At 62.5% G+C, this 18,485-nt stretch overlaps 1 protein-coding gene and 1 non-coding gene across 3 annotated transcripts; one reads left to right on the plus strand and one right to left on the minus strand.

The window, feature by feature from the left end:
* Positions 1 to 283: 283 nt before the first annotated feature.
* LOC129540145 (U6atac minor spliceosomal RNA) lies at positions 284 to 409 on the plus strand. Its single transcript, XR_008682603.1, has one exon. It is a non-coding gene; the product is annotated as a U6atac minor spliceosomal RNA (small nuclear RNA).
* Positions 410 to 3,666: 3,257 nt separating this feature from the next.
* On the minus strand, positions 3,667 to 18,271 carry WDR5 (WD repeat domain 5). Of its 2 annotated transcripts, none has more exons than XM_055399654.2 (15): positions 18,161 to 18,271; positions 17,589 to 17,664; positions 15,107 to 15,266; positions 14,348 to 14,456; positions 14,112 to 14,185; positions 13,681 to 13,770; positions 13,447 to 13,536; positions 13,237 to 13,320; positions 9,687 to 9,742; positions 8,158 to 8,204; positions 6,348 to 6,423; positions 5,719 to 5,752; positions 5,401 to 5,475; positions 4,934 to 5,021; positions 3,667 to 4,071 (listed from the first exon to the last, which is right to left on the minus strand). In XM_055399654.2, exons 3-15 carry the CDS (start codon positions 15,185 to 15,187, stop codon positions 3,971 to 3,973), a joined length of 1,005 nt encoding a protein of 334 aa, XP_055255629.1. In that variant the 5' UTR covers positions 15,188 to 15,266; positions 17,589 to 17,664; positions 18,161 to 18,271; the 3' UTR covers positions 3,667 to 3,970. The 2 variants fall into 2 exon arrangements, with proteins under 2 accessions (XP_055255629.1, XP_055255628.1); XM_055399653.2 differs by having other exon boundaries at positions 14,348 to 14,459.
* Positions 18,272 to 18,485: the final 214 nt, after the last annotated feature.

Consider the following 18,485-nt stretch of genomic DNA (forward strand, 5'->3'; position numbering starts at 1 on the left):
ATCTCCTTTCTTTGAGGGACGCTGGGCTTCCGGGTATTCCCCTCAGCCTCTGATTGGCTGATTTTATGAATATATTAGAGCACGACGACGTCTTTAATATTTTCCCCCTCTTTTTCTGAAGCAGTTTATTTCTTCACGCTAAAATAAGTAGCAGTTTAGGATGGGCTTCACCGTGCCTCCATGTTGGACGCGGCCGCCTCCAGCGGCGCGAACCTGAGTCGCCGTAAGCGATAGGCGGCTGCGCGGCGGGGCTTTAAATCTGGCGCGCGCAAAGCGTACAGGCGTGTTGTATGAAAGGAGAGAAGGTTAGCACTCCCCTTGACAAGGATGGAAGAGGCTCTCGGGCCTGACAACACGCATACGGTTAAGGCATTGCCACCTACTTCGTGGCATCTGACCGCTGTTTTTTGTTTGCGCGGCTCTTGGCTGTGCACGCGCGGCGCGTGGTGCGCGTGGATTCGCGGCGCGTGGTGCGCGTGGATTCGCGGCCGGGCGGCTCCTGGGTGCGCGGCGCGTCGGGCGCGTGGATTCGCGGCGCGGGCGGCGCCGTCTACACCGCGACAGCGCAGGCAGGGCGTGCGACACGGGTCTGCGGTGCCCGTGTGCTGCGGGGACAGGCGCCTGTGCGACTCCACTCCCTCCGCTCTTTGAGCCGCCTGGCCCTGTTTCACAATAGAAAGCGGACCACGGCTCTCGTGTACCTGCAGCAGGTGTGTTTCACCTCCCCGTCCCCACCCAGCCGCAGAGCCGCGGGCACGGCCAGGGACGGGCTCCGGACATCCGGACACCCAGGGGCGTCCGTCGCCCGGCAGCACGGCTGGGCGCGGGCGCGGGGCGGGCGGCGAGGCCGGAGGCCGGGCGAGCAGAGCGCGTCCCGCAGGTGGCTGTGCTCGGCGAGTCCGGGGGGCTTCTCTCCTGGCGGCTCGGCTGGTAAAGGATCGCCCGCAATGTGGGAGACGCGGGTTCGATTCCTGGGTTGGAAGATCCCCTGGAGACGGGAACGGCTACCCGGTCCGGCATTCTGGCCTAGAGAATTCCATGGACTGTATAGTCCATGCGGTTGCAAAGAGCCGGACACCACTTTCACTTTCACTTCAGCATCACAGACATTCAAGGAACAAATAGTAACTGAGCAGCCCCGCTCTGTGGGGAACGGTCCAGGCAGGAGAGGACCCCAGCCCCAGGAGTTCACATCCTAGACCATTCCAGAGCCTTAGTGGACACTTCAGTGGGGCAAGCAGAGCAGGCGGCAGTGGTCGGGGAAGGTGGGGCCCCAAACACCCGGGATCAGGACTGAAGGGAGGGAGTGAGGAGCCATGGGGGCTTCTGGCAGGAGGCGAGCCAAGTGCAGAGGCTTTGGCCGGCCCAGCCAGTGTGGCTGCATAGTAGGCTCAGAGGGCAAGGGCTAGTGGCCAGGGTACCCGGGAGCCCCAGAGGGTTTCCCACAGCTGAGCGCCAGGACCTGGTGGCTCGGAGGGCAGGGTGGGAGAAGGCCGGTGGGTGATCCAGGTGACGGTAAGTGGTCACTTGGTACACACCAGGTCTGTGGGACTTGCTAACAGGTGCAGGAGGAGCAGGTTTGGGGAGCTAGGGGGCTGAGACTCAGCCTAGACTCCAGGAAGCAGGGCTAGCCTGTGGATCTAACACTGCAACTCGTCAGCACATTGGCCATGTTTAATGCCACGAGGCTGGTAAGGCCACTTAGAAGGAGAGCGTGGACAGAGGCAAGTGAAGCCTGAGGCTTGGCGGGCCCGTCCCCACTCTCGGGTAGTCAGCCTGCTCCCCCACCACCAGCCCCTGCTCTCTGGCCCTCCCACCATCTCCCGAAGGCCTCACCTCAACCCTCCCTGCTCCCCTGCACCCCAGCCTTTTGATGAACAGGTCTAATGTCAGGAAAACCCACGTGACCTTGAAACAGGCCACAGTAAGACGGCCAGGTGTCCAGTCAGTGCCGTGCAGAGGTCCCCGCTGCGGTCTTAGGGCCATCTCACAACCGTCACTGCAGCTGTCCACAGACCCTTATCCTCAGAAAGGTCAAACTGGGCCCCGTGGGATGTCCCTCATTAGTGTCCTATGGATTTTTACCAGGTTTGAATCCCTCTGCAAACCCATTTCCTGTCGCCTGTGTAGAAATTGCCTTTGACCCCGTCATCGCATCTTACAGGTCTCCTCAACACTGAAGTAAAGCCTCTGTCGAGTGTGCACAGGCCGAGTCACCCTCTGCCTTCATGCTCTTCCTGCCCCCACGGTCCACTCCTGCCCCGCCCACCCCGGTAACAGCTACACGTTAAGAAAGCTAAGTGCTTCTTTGGGGACAAAATTACAAGACAGGAGATTCTTTATTTTCAAAAAGAGAAAGCATTTTTACATAAATCTACAACAGAGAATTCAAATGTAGAAAAAATAAACTATGTTCAAGGACACGGCACTCTGCACACATGCCGCTGCCCCAGGCGAGTCCGACACCAGAACCAATAACACCCGAAGAATCCAGGGAAAACCAAGGCCGCCGCCGGCACGGGGCCTCAGCATCTCCCGCCCAGACGCTCAGGTGCTGCAGGCCCGGGGGTCCCTACGCTGGAGCGGTTCATTCCTACGACAGCCGAGCCGCCGGCATTTCTGCTTCTGAAGGGGAGCCTGGGGAGGCAGCGGCAGGTCCGTCCCCAGATGCTATGACAGTCTTTACTGCCACAGCGGCCGCTGGGCGGTGGCCTCCTGCTCCCCCCCCGCAGGGCCCTCTGGAGGCCGAAGACTGGCCTCGCCACCCGCTCCTGGGCAAGGGACACGCCTCCACTGCAGAGGTCTCAGGACGCCAGGTGGACCCGCTGCGGGGAGGGGCCCCCGTGGATGGCAGCAGCTCCCTGACCATGCTGCCCTGCAGTCAGCGCCCCCAACTCCACAGTCCCGCTGGCAGGAAGAGGCCCCTGATCAGAGCCCAGGTGGGCAAGGCAGGTGGATGACACCATCTCCCTGTGAGGAGCCAGCTCCCGAGCCCACCCATCCTGAGGCTGATAGCGGGGGGACCAGACCAGGGCTGCCCGCCCCTGCCCTCACCAGCGTCTGCCATGGACCATGACTCATCACAGGGGCCTGGGTGTCTCTGCAACGAGGAACCCTACCGCCTGCCCGCAGCCCCACACCTACGTGTCGTGAGCCAGCAGGGCACTGGCTAGTCCTCTGCGGTCCTGGGCTCCGCGGGGATGGAGACAGTGGACACGTCATTCGGGGGATCTGTCAAAAATCCTTTCAACCTCCTGCCGACTGTGAGACATCGTGCCGGGTGACAACTCAGCTGCTGCACGTGTACACGTGCGCTCAGCTGCCATCAGCACGGCTCGGGGTGCTGCTTGTCGTGTGACCAGCCATGGGACCAACAGAAGCACTGAGGGTGGTCCCCACGCCAGCATCACGGGGGCAACGACCTCAAAGCACAGGCTTTTCCATGGACATCACGCAGTGAGCGCTCTGTGCTCCCCAGACAAACTCAGGACATGTGGTCACAGGCAGGACGCTGTCACCAGAGCGTCACTGAACACACACGAGGGACGGCCCTCCGAGGCTGGCAGCCGAAACCACGGCGGCAACGGTCATAGCGCTGGCGCTGGGTGATAAAATCGCAGAAACGGTACAGAACAGTTACCGGAAAAAAACACAACTCGTGATAAATTGAACTTCACCTTTTTGTAATAAAAAATTAAAAATTTCTGTGGACTCTTTGAACACAATATTCCTGTGGACTCTGAACACAATACAGACTAGGAACTCTTCCCCGGACGGTGAGAAAGGAATTGGCAAAAATGTCACCAGCAACTTCCAGACCCTCAAGTGGGAGACACACCCCAGCCAAGTTTCTTCACAGGCAGCTCAGGTCCAAGCCCCACCGGTCCCCAGGCCTGGACCGGGAGCCCCTCCAAGAGCTGCGCTCCCGCCAGTCCGGGTGGACTTCCCGGCAGTGCCCGGCACCTCAGGCCTAGCAGTCACTCTTCCAGAGCTTGATGGTCTTGTCATTCTCCAGGGCGGCCGAGGCAATGATGTTCTCTGTCGGGTGGCATGCCGTCGAGATGACGACGTCTGCAAACAGATGGTTCACGTCGGTTCACGGGCCAGCCCTCCCCACGGGGCCGCCCACCCTGCGCTCAGCACACAGAGCCAGGGCTCAGGGCGGGAGGACAGCAGGGGGCTCCACCCAGACCCCGGCGAGGCAAGGGGTGCCCCACGGGCCAGAGGCATGCCGGGGCCAGAGGCATGCCGGGGCCACCGGCAAGCTCGCAATGCGGACATCACACCCCCCACACACACCTGGACCAGAGCTGCCCCCCCCGCATGGGCCCTGATGCCCCACGGGGCCGCCTCTGTGAGTCCACCCAGGGTGGGCCCAGCAGATCCCGTCATGAACTGCCCCTGGCGTCAGGCAGGTCAGTGCATTTATAGCTTTTCAGGAAATGGAACCCCAGCATTTTCCCTCTGGCTGGGGCGGCTTCAAGTGAGCCTCTGATCATCCTGCCCGCGCAGAAGCCACAAGCTGACAGCGGAGGCCAAAGGCGCGGGGCAGGGGCAAGCCCTGCTCCCAGAGGATGTGCGTTCTTAGGGAGAGGGTGTCGCCCCAGGCAGCTCTCTAAGGGCTCCACACTGCTGACCCCTGAGCGCTGGGGAGAGGAGCATGGAGGGGGTGCCCAGGAGGAGCCCGGGTCGACGGCGCCATCTCCACACAGGGCCCCGGCCACTTTCGGGAGACCACAGGCTACAGGGACTTCAGAGCGGGGTAGCTGGCTGCCGGGAACGAGCGGTTAAAGCTGGGGCCAGACCGTCCCCTGACAGCCCTGCACCAGGAGGCGCCGCCCCAGCACCTGCAAACGAGGAGGGGCTCCCAGAGCAGCTGGGGTGGGTGTCCCAGGCGCCGGGTGGTGACAGCGGCAGCAGACACCCCACTCACCTGTGTGGCCCTGAAGCTTCTGCACGATCTCCTTGGTCTGCAGGTTCCAGATGTAGACCAGGTTGTCCTCCGAGCCCGACACGATCCACTGGGTGCAACGAGGAGAGAGCTGGGTCAGGGCGCCCGTGTGGCCGGACCACACTCTGCGCCCATGGCCCCAGCAGGGCGTACAGCACCCACGTCCAGATGCCATCCCACCACCCGCCGCTCGCCTCGGGGTGGCTTCCAGGACGCTGGCCGTCAGTCAAGGCCCAGCCACTCATCACAGGGCGCCCGCCTGAGCCTGAGGGTGAGGCGGGTACCAATGGGGCCCAGGCAGAGGGGGCAGGACGTCCCCAAACAAGCAGTTTGCAGAAGGAGTCTTCATACCAATACCACCCAGAAAGTTCCTGCCTGTTCTATGGGTGAGAGGACCAGGCCCGCCTGCAAGAGGGACCAGGGAGCCGCTGGGCTGGCAGACGACTCACCTTCCCGCCGGTGACGGAGAAGTTGGCGAATATGCAGTACTTCTCGTTCTTGTGGCCCGTGTACGTCTTCAGGCACTGAAAGGGCCGGGGCCGCCGCTCAGTCACGGCCGCCCTGCATCCCAGGTGACCTCCAGCCGTGACTGGAAGGCTGGCTCTGTGAGCACCGTGAGCCCCACCCCACAGCCCACCCGGGCCAAGCTGTAACCCGCATTGTGGGGACGTTTACACCAAACCAACTCCACATAGTCCCGCTGTGCGCCCTGCGGCCACAGCCCAGGGCCCTTGGGAGGCCCGGAGACCCTTGCTGTAGTCACCCACCTTGCCTTTGCTGTAGTCCCAGAGCTTCAGTGTGCTGCAAGGCAGAGGTGCCGGGTCAGTACACAGTGCCTGGGGCAGGGACCCCGTGAGGCGGCCGGGGGATGAGGATGCTCAAGCGGACCATGGGAGCCCCAGGCACCTGCAGCTCACAGACCTTTTTTTTTTTTCCACAGGAAGCTACCAAGTGTAACGCGGGTAAAGGGTCCACAGTGCCCCTAAGAAGGGGCATGGGAAGCCCTGTCCACGGTGCCCCTAAGGAGGGGCATGGGAAGCCCTGTCCAGCACAGATTTCAGCAACGGTCCTTCCTCCTCCTGGGGGTGGACCCTGCGAGCCCACCTGTGGGCAGCCCACCATGCACAGGAGACCAAGCCCCAACAACCCCCAGGAGGGCAGCTGACGGCCAGTGACACCCGCCCGCAGCTTGTCGGGGAGAAGCAGCACGCCCAGTAGAAGCAGGAGCACCACAGTGCCCACCACCCCTCGGACAGGAGGGTCCCCGGTGACCAGGAGCTGAGGATCTAAGCTCCAGCTGCATAGATGGGCCTCCGGCGTGGTCCTGGCAGGGCGGGACAGTCTCGGGCTGGGGCCTGGCCGCACACCCACCCCAGGCAGGCACGGCAGCGCTTACTTGTCCAAGGTGGCGGCCAGGATGTACTTGCCGTTCGGAGAGAACTTCACGAAGGACACAGGAGGGTTGTCGTCATCTGCGTGGGGCACATACATGGCTGCCAGAGAGCACTGACTGCCGGGGGGCTCCCCCAACACCACCCAGTGAGGTCACCACCATGCGTGCCCTTGCTGCCACCGCCCACCACTCGTGCCAGCGTGAGAGCTGCTCTGCCCCGTGACCCCCGGACAGGACAGCTTCAGGAACAAAGGCCCTGTGGCCAGTTGGCCTCAGGAGGCCGGGCCTTCAGCCACCCCCGGGCCACTTCCACTCAGGGCACAGAGAAGGCCTCAGGGTGGCTGTCTTGCAGCGGGGCTTGCCACACCAGCTGCCCTGAGGACGTGGCGGCCCCGCTGAATCGTGGCGGCGGTTCTCCTGAAGGTCACGGTGGGTCAGTGCAGGTTCTCCCTGGAAACCACCTAGTGATGTCACGCCCACACCCCTGCTCCTGACGCTTGGGGTCCAGCGTGCCCAGGGGCCCCGGGGAGGCGGGTTGGAGCTGTTGGCTGGGCAGGGCCTGCCTGGGAGGCACGTGGCCTGGTGATCGAGCTGCCCCCGCCTAGGGAGGAGCCACGAGTGCACCCTGGTGAGAGGTCGCGTAGCCCTGATCCCAAGCACCGGGGCCGGCCCGCGCTTTACCACCTTGGGGCACCCAGGCCTGCGCCTCGCGCATGGGGGGCCGCTGCTCCCTCTGCTGGGCGGACACTGGAAAGGCACAGGGGGGCGCATGAGGGCCGCCCCGCAGCTGGGACAGGCTCTTCCAAGGATGGCCTAAGGGCCTGACGCCGCAGAGCCAAGCTCGGAAAGGGCGGGAGGCAGCTGTGGCTGCCTGTAACCTTGGGTCTCGGCTCCCGCCCAGCCACAGGGCTGCCACGAGCTCAGGTAGGAGCCCTCACTCTGCCACGGGCGCAAGGACACAGCACCGGCGGGGGTGCCCAGACCGGGGGGACAATACCACGAGACACACAGGCAACGTCTCAGTCAGAGCTCGCAGAGCAAGAAAAACGCAAAGGCCACCAGGGGCCCTCCCTGCCCTCCTGTCCTAAGCCTGGCCCCGCAGACCGCGCCTCAGAGGTAGGTTATGTCAGATAAGGCGGCTGGGCAGTCTGCGGGGGCCAAGCCGATCTGACCAGCATCCTGTGGCCTGCAGGAAGAGGTGGGGACACCCACCCATGGATGGTTCACAGGGAAGGCCACGGATAGGCCCCAATCAGAGCCAGCCCTGCCACGCTCTGACCGTGGGCTCCAGCCTCCAGACGTGGGCACAGGATTCTGCTGTTGAAGCCACCCACCCGACCTGCACAGTCCTATGACGGTGGTTGGAGCAGACCCTCAGAACCACGCCTGCTCCCATGACAGCCAGGGGCAGGAGGCAAGCCCAGCCCATGGAGCCTGCCAACTCACCCTTCACAGTAGAGGCCTTCCATCGGGACTCAGAGATTGGCCTCCCCGACAGTCACCCCTCCCTGCCCCCATCAGCCTCCCAGGCCTAAGGCCCTGGGGCCTCTCAGCCACCCTCTGGCTACACACACACCCTGCCCAGCGGCACCACTGCCACACACAACAGGCTGCCTTCCCATTCAGTGCCCCCCACCGTCTGCAGAGCCCAGAGCCCCCAGCCCCAGCAGACGGGGCTCGCTGAGGGCCCTAGCCAGGCTGGACAGCAGAGCTGAGCAGGAAGGAGCGGGGAAAGGGGGACGGCAGGAGAGGAGGAGCCCCCGCGGGAGAAAGGGTGGCTCCGTAGGGCAGGCTGCAGGCCGCCCCCACTCACCAATGAGCGTCTTCAGGCACTGGCCCGAGGCAGTGTCCCAGATCCGACTGCAAAGCAACAGACACAGCGGTGACCACAGTCGCCCGGGCCCGCCTCCCGTCCTGACACCTTTCACTCACTCGCCCTCCCAGCGCCACGGGGAGACAGCGGAGGAGGGCATGCCCGGCCCGCTCAGCACCCTTGGCTCCAAGGCCACCTGCCCGACCTGCCCCCCTGCAGGCTCTCCAGGCGCCGGCACGCCAAGCACGCAGCCCTGGGGGCAGCGCTCTTCACACAAACAGCGTTATCATGGGCACTCGTCTGGATGGCCTCTGGTTCAGGGACAAGAGAGCCCGTTCTAAGAGCCGATACTCCCCGGCTGGACGTGCAGGCGTCACGCCAATCCAGCCTCAGCGCATGTGCGGTTTCTGCCAGCACGACACCCCATGACCTAGAGATCAGCCTCGATCCACTCCTCACGTGATGACTTGCTCTTCTTATCACGTTAGCTGGAAATGCCAAGTTGCGCTGAGTAATGAAGCAAACGAGGACGTGCGGCCTATCCCCAGGCCACACACGGCTCCTTGCACGTAGCAGGCATGGTCAGCCCTGCCGCGCCCCAGGGGCCCTGCTGCAGAGCCGCCGCCAGCTGAGCGCGCTCGCACACACTGGGTCCCACACGGCCAGGCCTTCCGCACAGCCCCGGCCGGTCCTGAACCCCTCGGCCTCCTGCAGCTCCACCTGCTCGCCCCGTCTCTGCCTTGTATCTGCCCGGCACCCCACCCACCCTCTCTCCCGAGCCAGGACCGACACGTGCTGTTTCAGGTGTGTTTCTTGAAAGCAGGCGGTCGGAGGGCTTCTGACCCACACTTGACGGCTTCTCCCGCCGGGCTCAGCCAAGCCCACTGGCACGGCCGCGCACGCGCGCTCCGGCTCTGCCACGGCCTCTTACACACTTCACCTTCGTTCCTCTAGATTCTCTCTGCTGCTGCCACTAAACGCGGACACGTTTCTAACGCCGCTGTCTCTCCCCCGTAGCTGCGGAGTCCCTGTGGGCCACGGGCCTGGCCAGGGACCGCTGTGACGCCGCTCTGCCCTCACACGTGCCGAGGTCAGCTTAAAGCCTTCTCCCTACATTTCCATGCACGCCTCACACCGTCCAGACAGCACTGCCGCTGCAGGTGTCAAGGCCACGGGCCTGACCTCAGACACTGTGCTCCTGAGACGGGCCCCCACCTGCCCTCCCCAACACGCCCCCTGGGATGGGACCTGCGCTCTCACCACCTGCTCAGGACCCTGACGTCCCCAACAGGACACTCGAGGATGCGCACGTCAGCACAGCTTTCCTCCACCCCCACCCCCCACCGGGGCCACGAGCTTAGGACGCCCACCCTTCAGGGCCCACAAGGAGCCACGTCCAGGACAGCTGCGGCTCCCCCACCCCACTCTGCCCAGCGACAGAGGCTTCAGCCGGACGCCCAGAGGCACAAACAGTGCAAGGGAAGGCCTTTAACCACTCGCTGGTTTAGTCAAGTGAGACTGTCACTTACCAGAGGCCGTCGTAGCTGCTGGAGACGATCAAGGATCCGTCTCGATTGAAGTGGACCTGAGGATGAAGCGGGGGAAGCTCACTCTGGGAGCATCACCAACAGACGCGGCTCACCGGGCCGGCTCCCGGACAGCAACCCCACGACACAGACACACACATGGGGCAGCTCTGGGTGCTCCCGACCCCCTGAACCCTGACAGAGACGCGTGAGCAACATGCACGAGATGCTCACTCTCACCTGGCGTCTCAAGCAGGTTTGCTTCATGACGGAAGACGGAGCCACACAACGAAAACCAACCCTGAAATGTCTGGAGTATTTCAATCACGGACTACAGAACGCACTGGTGCAAAGTAACAAACACGGCCAACCCAGACCCCCTGCTCCGCGGGGAGAGGCCCAGCTGGCCGGGGCCTGTCTGTGGACATAGACATGACGGTGACCTGACCACAGCTTCCATCCAGAAAGAAAAGTCAGGAGAGACGCCTACTTAATCAGACACTTGCGAGCTTTCACTCATGCGCGTACCCCTGCCCACCGAGCACCCCCCAGAACCAAAAGATGCCCAGATCACTGCTCCGAGTGCCCGGACACCGACCCCTGGGAAACCCAAGCCAGTGTGAGCTTTCCAGACAAGGTGGGAACACGATCCAGGCTGCTCCAAACCGTGTGCCTAGGAAGAGGCGCAACCTCCAGGTGGGAGGCTGGCCTGGGCTGTCTCCACACCGGAGGCTTTACCTGAATGCCTGACTCTACCCACGACAGGGACAGGCGAGACAGCTGATGAGCAAGAGCCACCTGACCAGCCCCTTCCCCTGACTGGCTGGTCTTTGGTTGTCCTCTTTTTCCCGACTGACTCTCTGCTTGAGCAGCAAGAGCAATCACCGTCAGAAGTTCCAGTCCTGGGCAGGACAAGCCGTTTTACAACAAATGACCCCAGTGGAAACATCGTGCTTGCTGCTGTGTGTGATGCCTGTCCTGTGTGAGGGCCCTGAGAATGGGTGTCTCTCCCACGCTCCCAGCAGAGGCTAGTCTGGGACCACGGCTGGGAGAATCGCTGTCCACACGGCGCAGGGCCCGTGACAGGGCCATGCGCGCCCCATCCACCTCTCAGCAGCTGCAGCAGGGAAGTAACGGCTGAAACGAGCCTGATGTCCCCTGGAGGAGGGCGTGGCAGCCCACGCCAGTGTCCTCGCCTGGGGAATCCCATGGACAGAGCCAGGTGGGCTACAGTCCGTGGGGGTGCACAGTCAGACACGACTGCGGGGACTGAGCAGACACACACGCCGCATCTGAAACACGACTTCAACACGGAACCAGCGCCAGAAAGTACCGGCGGGACAGCTGACACTCCCTTCTCGGCGCAGAGAGTCCTGGAAACCTGAGGGGCTCGGCGCCTCACACACCCTCACACCTCAGTCGAGACGCTGCCCGGGCGGCTCCGCCTGGCTCCCCCATGCTGCCTCTCCCCGCCCTCTACCGCACGTGTTCCGCAGCCTCCCAGAGCGACCGTCTCAGGCTTGCAGCACCTGAGCTCATCACAATCAACCCTTTGAACCTGCAAACTGTGATCTGATGGAAACCCCTTGCAGGTGATGCTGAGTGGGCCCAAAGCCTGCACCGCGCTCCGCCCTGTTCCTGACCACATTCACAGGCCACAGCCAGCAAACACACTGAGGTGTCCCTCTGCAGCAGCGCTGGGTGAGGGCAGACAGCCACAGTGCGGGCCACACACCAAACAGCATGCAGACCCGGGCTCTGCCAACACCCGCCCACGGGCGCCGCGGCACAGGCGTGCCAGCCTGTTCAGCAGAGCTGGGCTGCACCCCTCCCTCTCCACACAGTGAGAGCCGCCAGTCAGCGTTCGTTGGGGGGACCAGCAGAAAGCGTGGGCCACTGGCAGGCAGAGAGCCGGAAGGAGCCCCAGACCCTTACCCAAGCAGGCAGAGCTGGAGCAGGACACCCTGACCTGCAGCACCCCTCCCTCCAACAGCAGGGGTGCACTGGAGGACACGTATTTTAAAAACTGCAGCGGGCACCCTCTTTGCGGCCCCAGGCATAGGTCATGACACGGGGCCAAGCAGGGCCATGTCCGAGGGCCAGCACATGGCAGGCGGCTTCAACCAGCTCATCCAGTTCAGTTGCTCAGTCATGTCTGACTCTTTGCGACCCCATGGACCACAGCTTGCCAGACCTCCCTGTCCATCACCAACTCCCGGAGTTCACCCAAACTCATGTCCATCGAGTTGGTGATGCCATCCAATCATCTCATCCTCTGTCGTCCCCTTCTCCTCCCGCCTTCAGTCTTTTCCAGCATCAGGGTCTTTTCCAATGAGTCAGTTCTTCGCACCAGGTGGCCAAAATATTGCAGTTTCAGCTTCAACATCAGTCCTTCCAATGAACACCCAGGATTGATCTCCCTTAGAATGGACTGGTTGGATATCCTTTCAGTCCAAGGGACTCTCAAGAGTCTTCTCCAGCACTACAGTTCAAAAGCATGAATTCTTCAGCGCTCAGCTTTCTTCACAGTCCAACTCTCACATCCATACATGACCACGGGAAAAACCATAGCCTTGACTAGACGGACCTTTGTTGGCAAAGTAATGTCTCTGCTTTTTAATACGCTATCTAGGTTGGTCACAGTTTTTCTTGCAAGGACCAAGCATCTTTTAATTTCATGGCTGCAGTCACCATCTGCAGTGATTTTGGAGCCCAAGAAAATAAAGTCTGTCACTGTTTCCACTGTGTCCCCATCTGTTTGCCATGAAGTGATGGGACTGGATGCCATGATCTTAAGTTTTCTGAATGTTGGGCTTCAAGCCAATCTTTTCACTCTCCTCTTTCACTTTCATCAAGAGGCTTTTTAGTTCCTCTTTACTTCCTGCCATAAGGGTGGTGTCATCTGCATATCTGAGGTTATTGATATTTCTCCCATCCATCTTGATTCTAGCTTGTGCTTCCTCCAGCCCGGTGTTTCTCATGATGTACTCTGCATATAAGTTAAATAAGCTAGGTGGCAATAACCAGCTCATTACGCATCCCCAAAAGGTCACAGCTCTGAGCACAGCATCAGCAAGACACGGGCTGAGAAAGTGTAAACCGACAGGACTTCAAGGCCCGAGAGGGACCAACCGCTCGGTAACAACAGACAGCCTGTTCACACGTGATTCCTTCTACTTTTCAAAAGGTAAACCTGGCTAAAAAACCATCTCTGGCTTTTTGTTGACAAAGAGACACTTTGCCTAATTCGTACATGAGTTTATGACACATGGGTAGTTTAACCCTCGCACACTCACCCCGCGCACAGGGATGCCCAAAACAGCCACTGTGGACCACGCGGGGAGGACACTTCCCCCGTCTCCCCACGACTGGCCGCTGCGGCCCCGAGACGCTCTGCCCACAGTCACGGTCACCTCCGTGTCACACTCACCGCACTGGTGGCCACACCTGCACCGCTCGGCTCCTGCAGACCCCAGGCAGGGGCGCCTCCCCGCCCCCTCTCCCACCCCCCGGGCATGGGTCCCTGAGCCTGGCCTCTGCCGGCGGGACTCACGGCCGAGACGGGGTCCGAGTGGGCCGGCAAGGTCTTGAGGCACTTCCCTGTCTTCACGTCCCATATCCGCACGCTCTCGTCAAACTGAAGGCAAAGGGAGAGGTGACGGCGGTTCCGCGGGGCGGAGCAGAGGGGACAGCCCCCCCGGCCCCGAGCCCCTCCACGAGCAGCCCGGGAGACCCCCCCCACCCAGGGGAGCCACACACTCACAGAGCCCGAGACGATGAGATTGGACTGGGGGTTGAAGTTACAGCAAAAGACGTAATTGCTGTGTCCCTTTAGGGTTTTCAGACACTTTCCCTAAAGTAACAGCATTCCTGGTGGTTATTTCCCCAAATAGCGGGGTCAGGGTGAACCCGCCCCACCCAACCCGCAACAGCGGTAAAGCGCCTGATGACACAACACACAGCCGCTCACCAGCCGCACCGTGTCCCCGGGGCTTACCGAGCTCACGTCCCAGATCTTCAGGGTTTTGTCATCTGAAGCGGAAACAAGGAGGTTAGAATCTGATGACCAAGCCACGTCGGATATGCCCTGCGGGAGGAGACATACGGTCATTGCTTTGACAAAACGGGACTAGCCAGCCAAAGTCAGACCCCCAACGTCCAACTGAAGGTAACCAGACATCACGCCCTCAGCTCGGGCTGACCGTACAGATGGACACACAGGCCAGGCCCAGAAACCTGTTCCCTGGGGCTCTGCCAGGCCTGCAGTAGGGCACAAACGCACCTGAGATCAAAGCTGGGAGGCAGATCACTACCTAAAAAACTGGGGAGGAGGCCCAAGCGGGGGGCTCTGACCTTAACCTGACAGGCCTGGGAGTTGGGCCCCCCACGCCCAGCAGCAGCTTCAGTCAGGGCAGGGCAGAGACCTACCAGCTTGTGACCGGAGATGGTTTTCTCAAACTTCCCATCGTATGCTCCCCAAATCTTAATGAGTTTATCTGCAGCTGAAAAAAAGGAATGAAAGGCAATCAACGTCTCCAGTCAACGCCTGGGCTGCCCACAGCCACACCCGAGGAGCCGCGGTCCTCAGCACCTGTCACCAGGCTCCCCCGCCCCGGCCCGTCTCTGCAGTCTCAACCAGCAGGTCACAGGGCGGGGGCACCTACACGAACTCGCCAGCCACTCCCCGTTCGGGCTGAACTTCACGGAGGACACAGCTTTCGTGTGGCCGGCCAGGGTGAATTTAAGAGCGTAGTTTGGTTTCACCGGTGTGGGCTGCTAAAGAAAGCGCTGGTCAGCAAACAGTTACCCCGCCGCCCACTGACCGCCAGTCTGGACACGGTGCCCAAGGCTAAGGTCAGGCTCTGGACAGCGCCTCCGAGAGCCCTCATCGCCTGAACACATGTGCCTAACCCTGAGCCCGGACTTCCCGCTGCAGCCCTGCTTCTCCCGTACTCTGCCATCAAGACTAGAAACACGGGGGCACCTCCCGGAAGCACCCGCCCCCCACCGTGCAGCTGGGAGCCCCAGCAATGCCAGCCCTGCTTCAGCAGCCCCCCACCCATCCCGATGTCCGCCTCCCCAAGCTCCCCTGAATCCTGTGCCCTTAGACCTGCCTGTTGCCTGCGGGCTACCTCCACAGGGAAGGGTGGGACCAGAGTTGGGGAGCTTAACAAGAGACGTTGTCTGGGTCCCACAGAGACTCTTACGATCAAGACCAAGGGTTGACAAAGCCCCCACCCCAGGTGACAGATGAGGCATCCCCAACACAGCCTGTAAAAGCGCTGGCTGGGAATGTGGTTTGGAGCAAAAGCCGGCACTATTTCAGTGGGGAGGAAGAACAGGCTTATGTGCTTGAAATAACATTTAAGAGCATCTCGCAGCCTCCATGCCCTGGCGGTTTCCCAGGGCCCCAGGGGACACACCTTGCTCTGTGTGGCAGAGGATGACGGGGTGGGCTGTGCTCGGGCGGCCTCCGTCTCCGGCTTCTTCTCCTCGGTCGCCATGGCTCGGCAGCGCCCCGGGCGAAGAGGTCACAGCCCCGAGTGGAGGACGCGCCGTGGGAGAGCGTCTGCCGGTCCAAGCCTGCAGCGGGGGACAGGCCGACACAAACCACGCTGCAAAGATGGGTGCCCTCGAGGGACCCACCGGGTGGTCCCTTGGTTAAGAGTCTGCTTCTCCACGGGTGTGATCCCTGATCGGGGAACTAAGACCCCATACGCCGCATGGTCCAGCCAAAAATAAACAAACTTACAGATAAAACATATTAAAAAGTTAACGTCCAGAAAAAAGCACACACACCGGATGACCTTGCTGAGTCCTGCAGCAGGTGCTGCTCCAGACTGGGGTCCCCTCCACCCATCTCCTCGCTAGGCCTTTCCAGACACTGCTGCTCTCGCCCCACCTGCGGATCAGAGCCCAGGACCTTCAGAGCCCAGCCCACCTTCAGGGGCGTTTCCTGCTTTGTTACCTGCGTGTCTGCAGAAAGACAGCAAAGTCCAGGCAGACAAAAGGCAATTCTCTTCAAAGATCCCCTGATACACTTAAAACGAATCAGGGCTTCCCTGGTAACTCAGTGGTAAAGAATCCATCTGCCAATGCAGGAGTCACGGGTTCAATCCCTGGTCTGGGAAGATCCCATGTTCCGTGGAACAACAAAGCCCGCACACAACTACTCTGCCTGCGCTCTAGAGCCTGGGAACCGCAACTACTGAAGCACCCTAGAGCCCGTGCTCTGTAACAAGAGAAAGCCCCTGCAGCAAGACTTGGCAGCGCCAGAAACAAATAAGTATACTAATAATAATTTAAAAAGTAACCAAGGATCTCTTGATCAGGAAACAAATATTCCAAGCGACAGGAGCTGAGCTGCAGGAACTCGTCCAAGTCCCCAACAGCACCCCCAGCGAGAGCAGGAGCGCAGCCCCCGCGGCCCTCCTCCCGGGCTCCAAGGCCGCCATGCAGTGCAGGCTGCAGACACATGGCCCCTTGAGGAACGCTATCAGCGAGTGGCTCTCTGTCCCCGGTGAGGCGGTGACCAGGCAGCCGGAAAGCACAGCCCGGAGCCAGCCCTGCCCGTGGAGTCCCCACCGCCCGGCCTTCCTAGAAGCCTTCTCCTGAAGCACTCCCGGACACCTTGCAAGCCAGCTCGCTGCAGAGACTGCAGCGCAAACAGGAACCTGGGGGACGCCGCATGGCAAAAGCCTGGCTTCCCCTATCACACGAGGGCATGCCGTTACTGGGATACGTGGCACAGAGGCCAGGTGACTCTGAACACAAGGGAAGGCATTATTCCAGAGCAGAGCCACCGAGATATCCCGCAAGCATCACGGGCCATCCAAGTCCAGAAGCTGGCACCACCGTGAGCCAAGGAGTTTACACACTGTAAGTTCTAGCTTGGCACTGAAACCTGAAGTCACATCGAGGTGGAATGAATGAAAGCCATCCAAAAGAGCATGTCCCCAGTCTCCTCAGGAGGAGAGAAACCATCACGCAGCACAGCAGTGCAGAGTGCCCGGCCGGCCACCTGCTGCAAGGATCGCAGCCTAGGGACGGAGCGGGGGCACCCGGAGCGGAGCCGGGGAGGCCAGGGACTGGTAAGTAAACCCGCCCGGGGGCAAGGTGCAGGCACGAAGCTGCAGCTCAAGAAGCACTGGCTACTTGGTGAATGCCTTTAGTGCAACCAGGCCCCGCCAATGGACCCAAGCGCTGCCTTCCCCTGGGTGGGTGGCCACACTGGGGTGGGCAGAGGAGCCAAGGCCCAGAGCTGGAGGGTCTGTTTCACAGAAGCCGGCCCCTGAGGGAGCCAGACCACAGCTAGGGCTGACAGAAGGGAAGCCCGAGGTGTGTCCTCGCCGAAGGCAAGTGGGAACAGAAGAGGCTCCGTTCGGAATGGGAGGGCAGCTCTGAGGCCTGAGTAGCTCCTGTTAGCATAAAAGCCGAGACCAGCAGGTGAGGTGAGGCTCGACTGCCGCAAACCTGCTGCCCTCAGGTGAGGAGCAGGGATACAAAAGGGGTCTCACAGAGAAGGTGCCCGACTCCTCCCAGCTCAACCCCTGCCCAACCCTTCCGCCTGCAAATTATTAACTGCACAAAACATCAGCGCACGGAAATCCAGCCCAACTCTTGCAAATACAATCGCTTGACTCTTAACGTGTGGAGCCGGCCTCCAGAGCAATTACCAACAGACCCCTCTTGGCACCCAAGTGAGCCTGGCCACCCAAGGTTGAGCCAACCGACTTGGGGGGTGGGGTGGGCTCCTGGTCAACCGGTGAAATGCAGAGCGCTGGGGGCTCCACCCCAGAGCCTGGGCCCCCGCCCCTGGGAAGAGAGAGGGGCCACGAGCCGGGTGGAGAGGCTGGGACCCCCGCTCCCGGCACTCCCCCTGGGTGCTCAGACGCGCCAGCTTACCTCTCTGCCTCCTACGGAGCCTCGCCAACCTCGGAGGCAGTGTGTCGCTCAGGACCTGCCAGCGTCGACAGGGAACCTGGGCGGGAAGAGACGGGGTGAGGGGGCTCCGGGGAGCATGTACACACCCCCAGGACGCCTCTCGCAGGCCGGGCTGCAGGGGCCTGAGGTTCCACGCGCCAGCGCCGGGCCCTCCGGGGAGAAGGCGGCGCGGCTGCCCTGGGCCGCGCGGCGGGAGGGCGGCAGGCTGAGGCGCAGGGGCGCGGGCCGGCCGCGGGCCGGGGTCTGCCTCTCGGGGAGCACGGCGGGCGCCGCGCGCGGCTGCGCCGGGGGCTGGTCAGCGGGCCGCGGGCCGGGGAGGCCCCCGAGGCCGGGCGGGCCCGTCCGCGGAGGCGCGCGTCAGGGCGGAGGGCCGCGGGGCCCGGCGTCCGGCGGGGCCGGGGCGTCCGCGCTGCGAGGCCCGGCGGCGCTGCACCCGGAACACGTGCGGCGGCGGCGCGCGCGGGGGGCGCCGGCGTCCGCCCCGGCCCCGCGCCGCCCGGGCCGTGCCCGCCGGCCCGCCGGCCCCCGCTTACCTGCCCGGGGCGGCGGGGGCAGCGAGGCGGGCGCTCCGGGCGTCGCGTCGGCCGCCGCCTGGGCGGGAGCCGGGCCGGGCCTGACTGGGCGGCTGGGCGGCTCTGCGCGTGCGCGGGCGCCGGGGGCGGAGGCGGGCGGGGCGGGGCCAACGCACAAAGCCGGCCTCTCAGAGGGGAGCTACGGGCGGCGACGAGGGCCAGAACGCCTCGGCCCGGCCCGCCGCCTTAAAGGGACCGCGTGCGGCGCGCGCCCGCTGCGTCGTGCCTCCCTGGAAGAGACCGCGGTGCTGGGAGAGGCTGAAGGCGGGAGGAGAAGGGGACGACA

The sequence above is a fragment of the Moschus berezovskii genome, chromosome 11 (assembly GCF_049115385.1).
Source record: "Moschus berezovskii isolate FMDL1 chromosome 11, NW_MosBer_1.0, whole genome shotgun sequence".
In the NCBI taxonomy this organism is placed as follows: Eukaryota; Metazoa; Chordata; class Mammalia; order Artiodactyla; family Moschidae; genus Moschus; species Moschus berezovskii.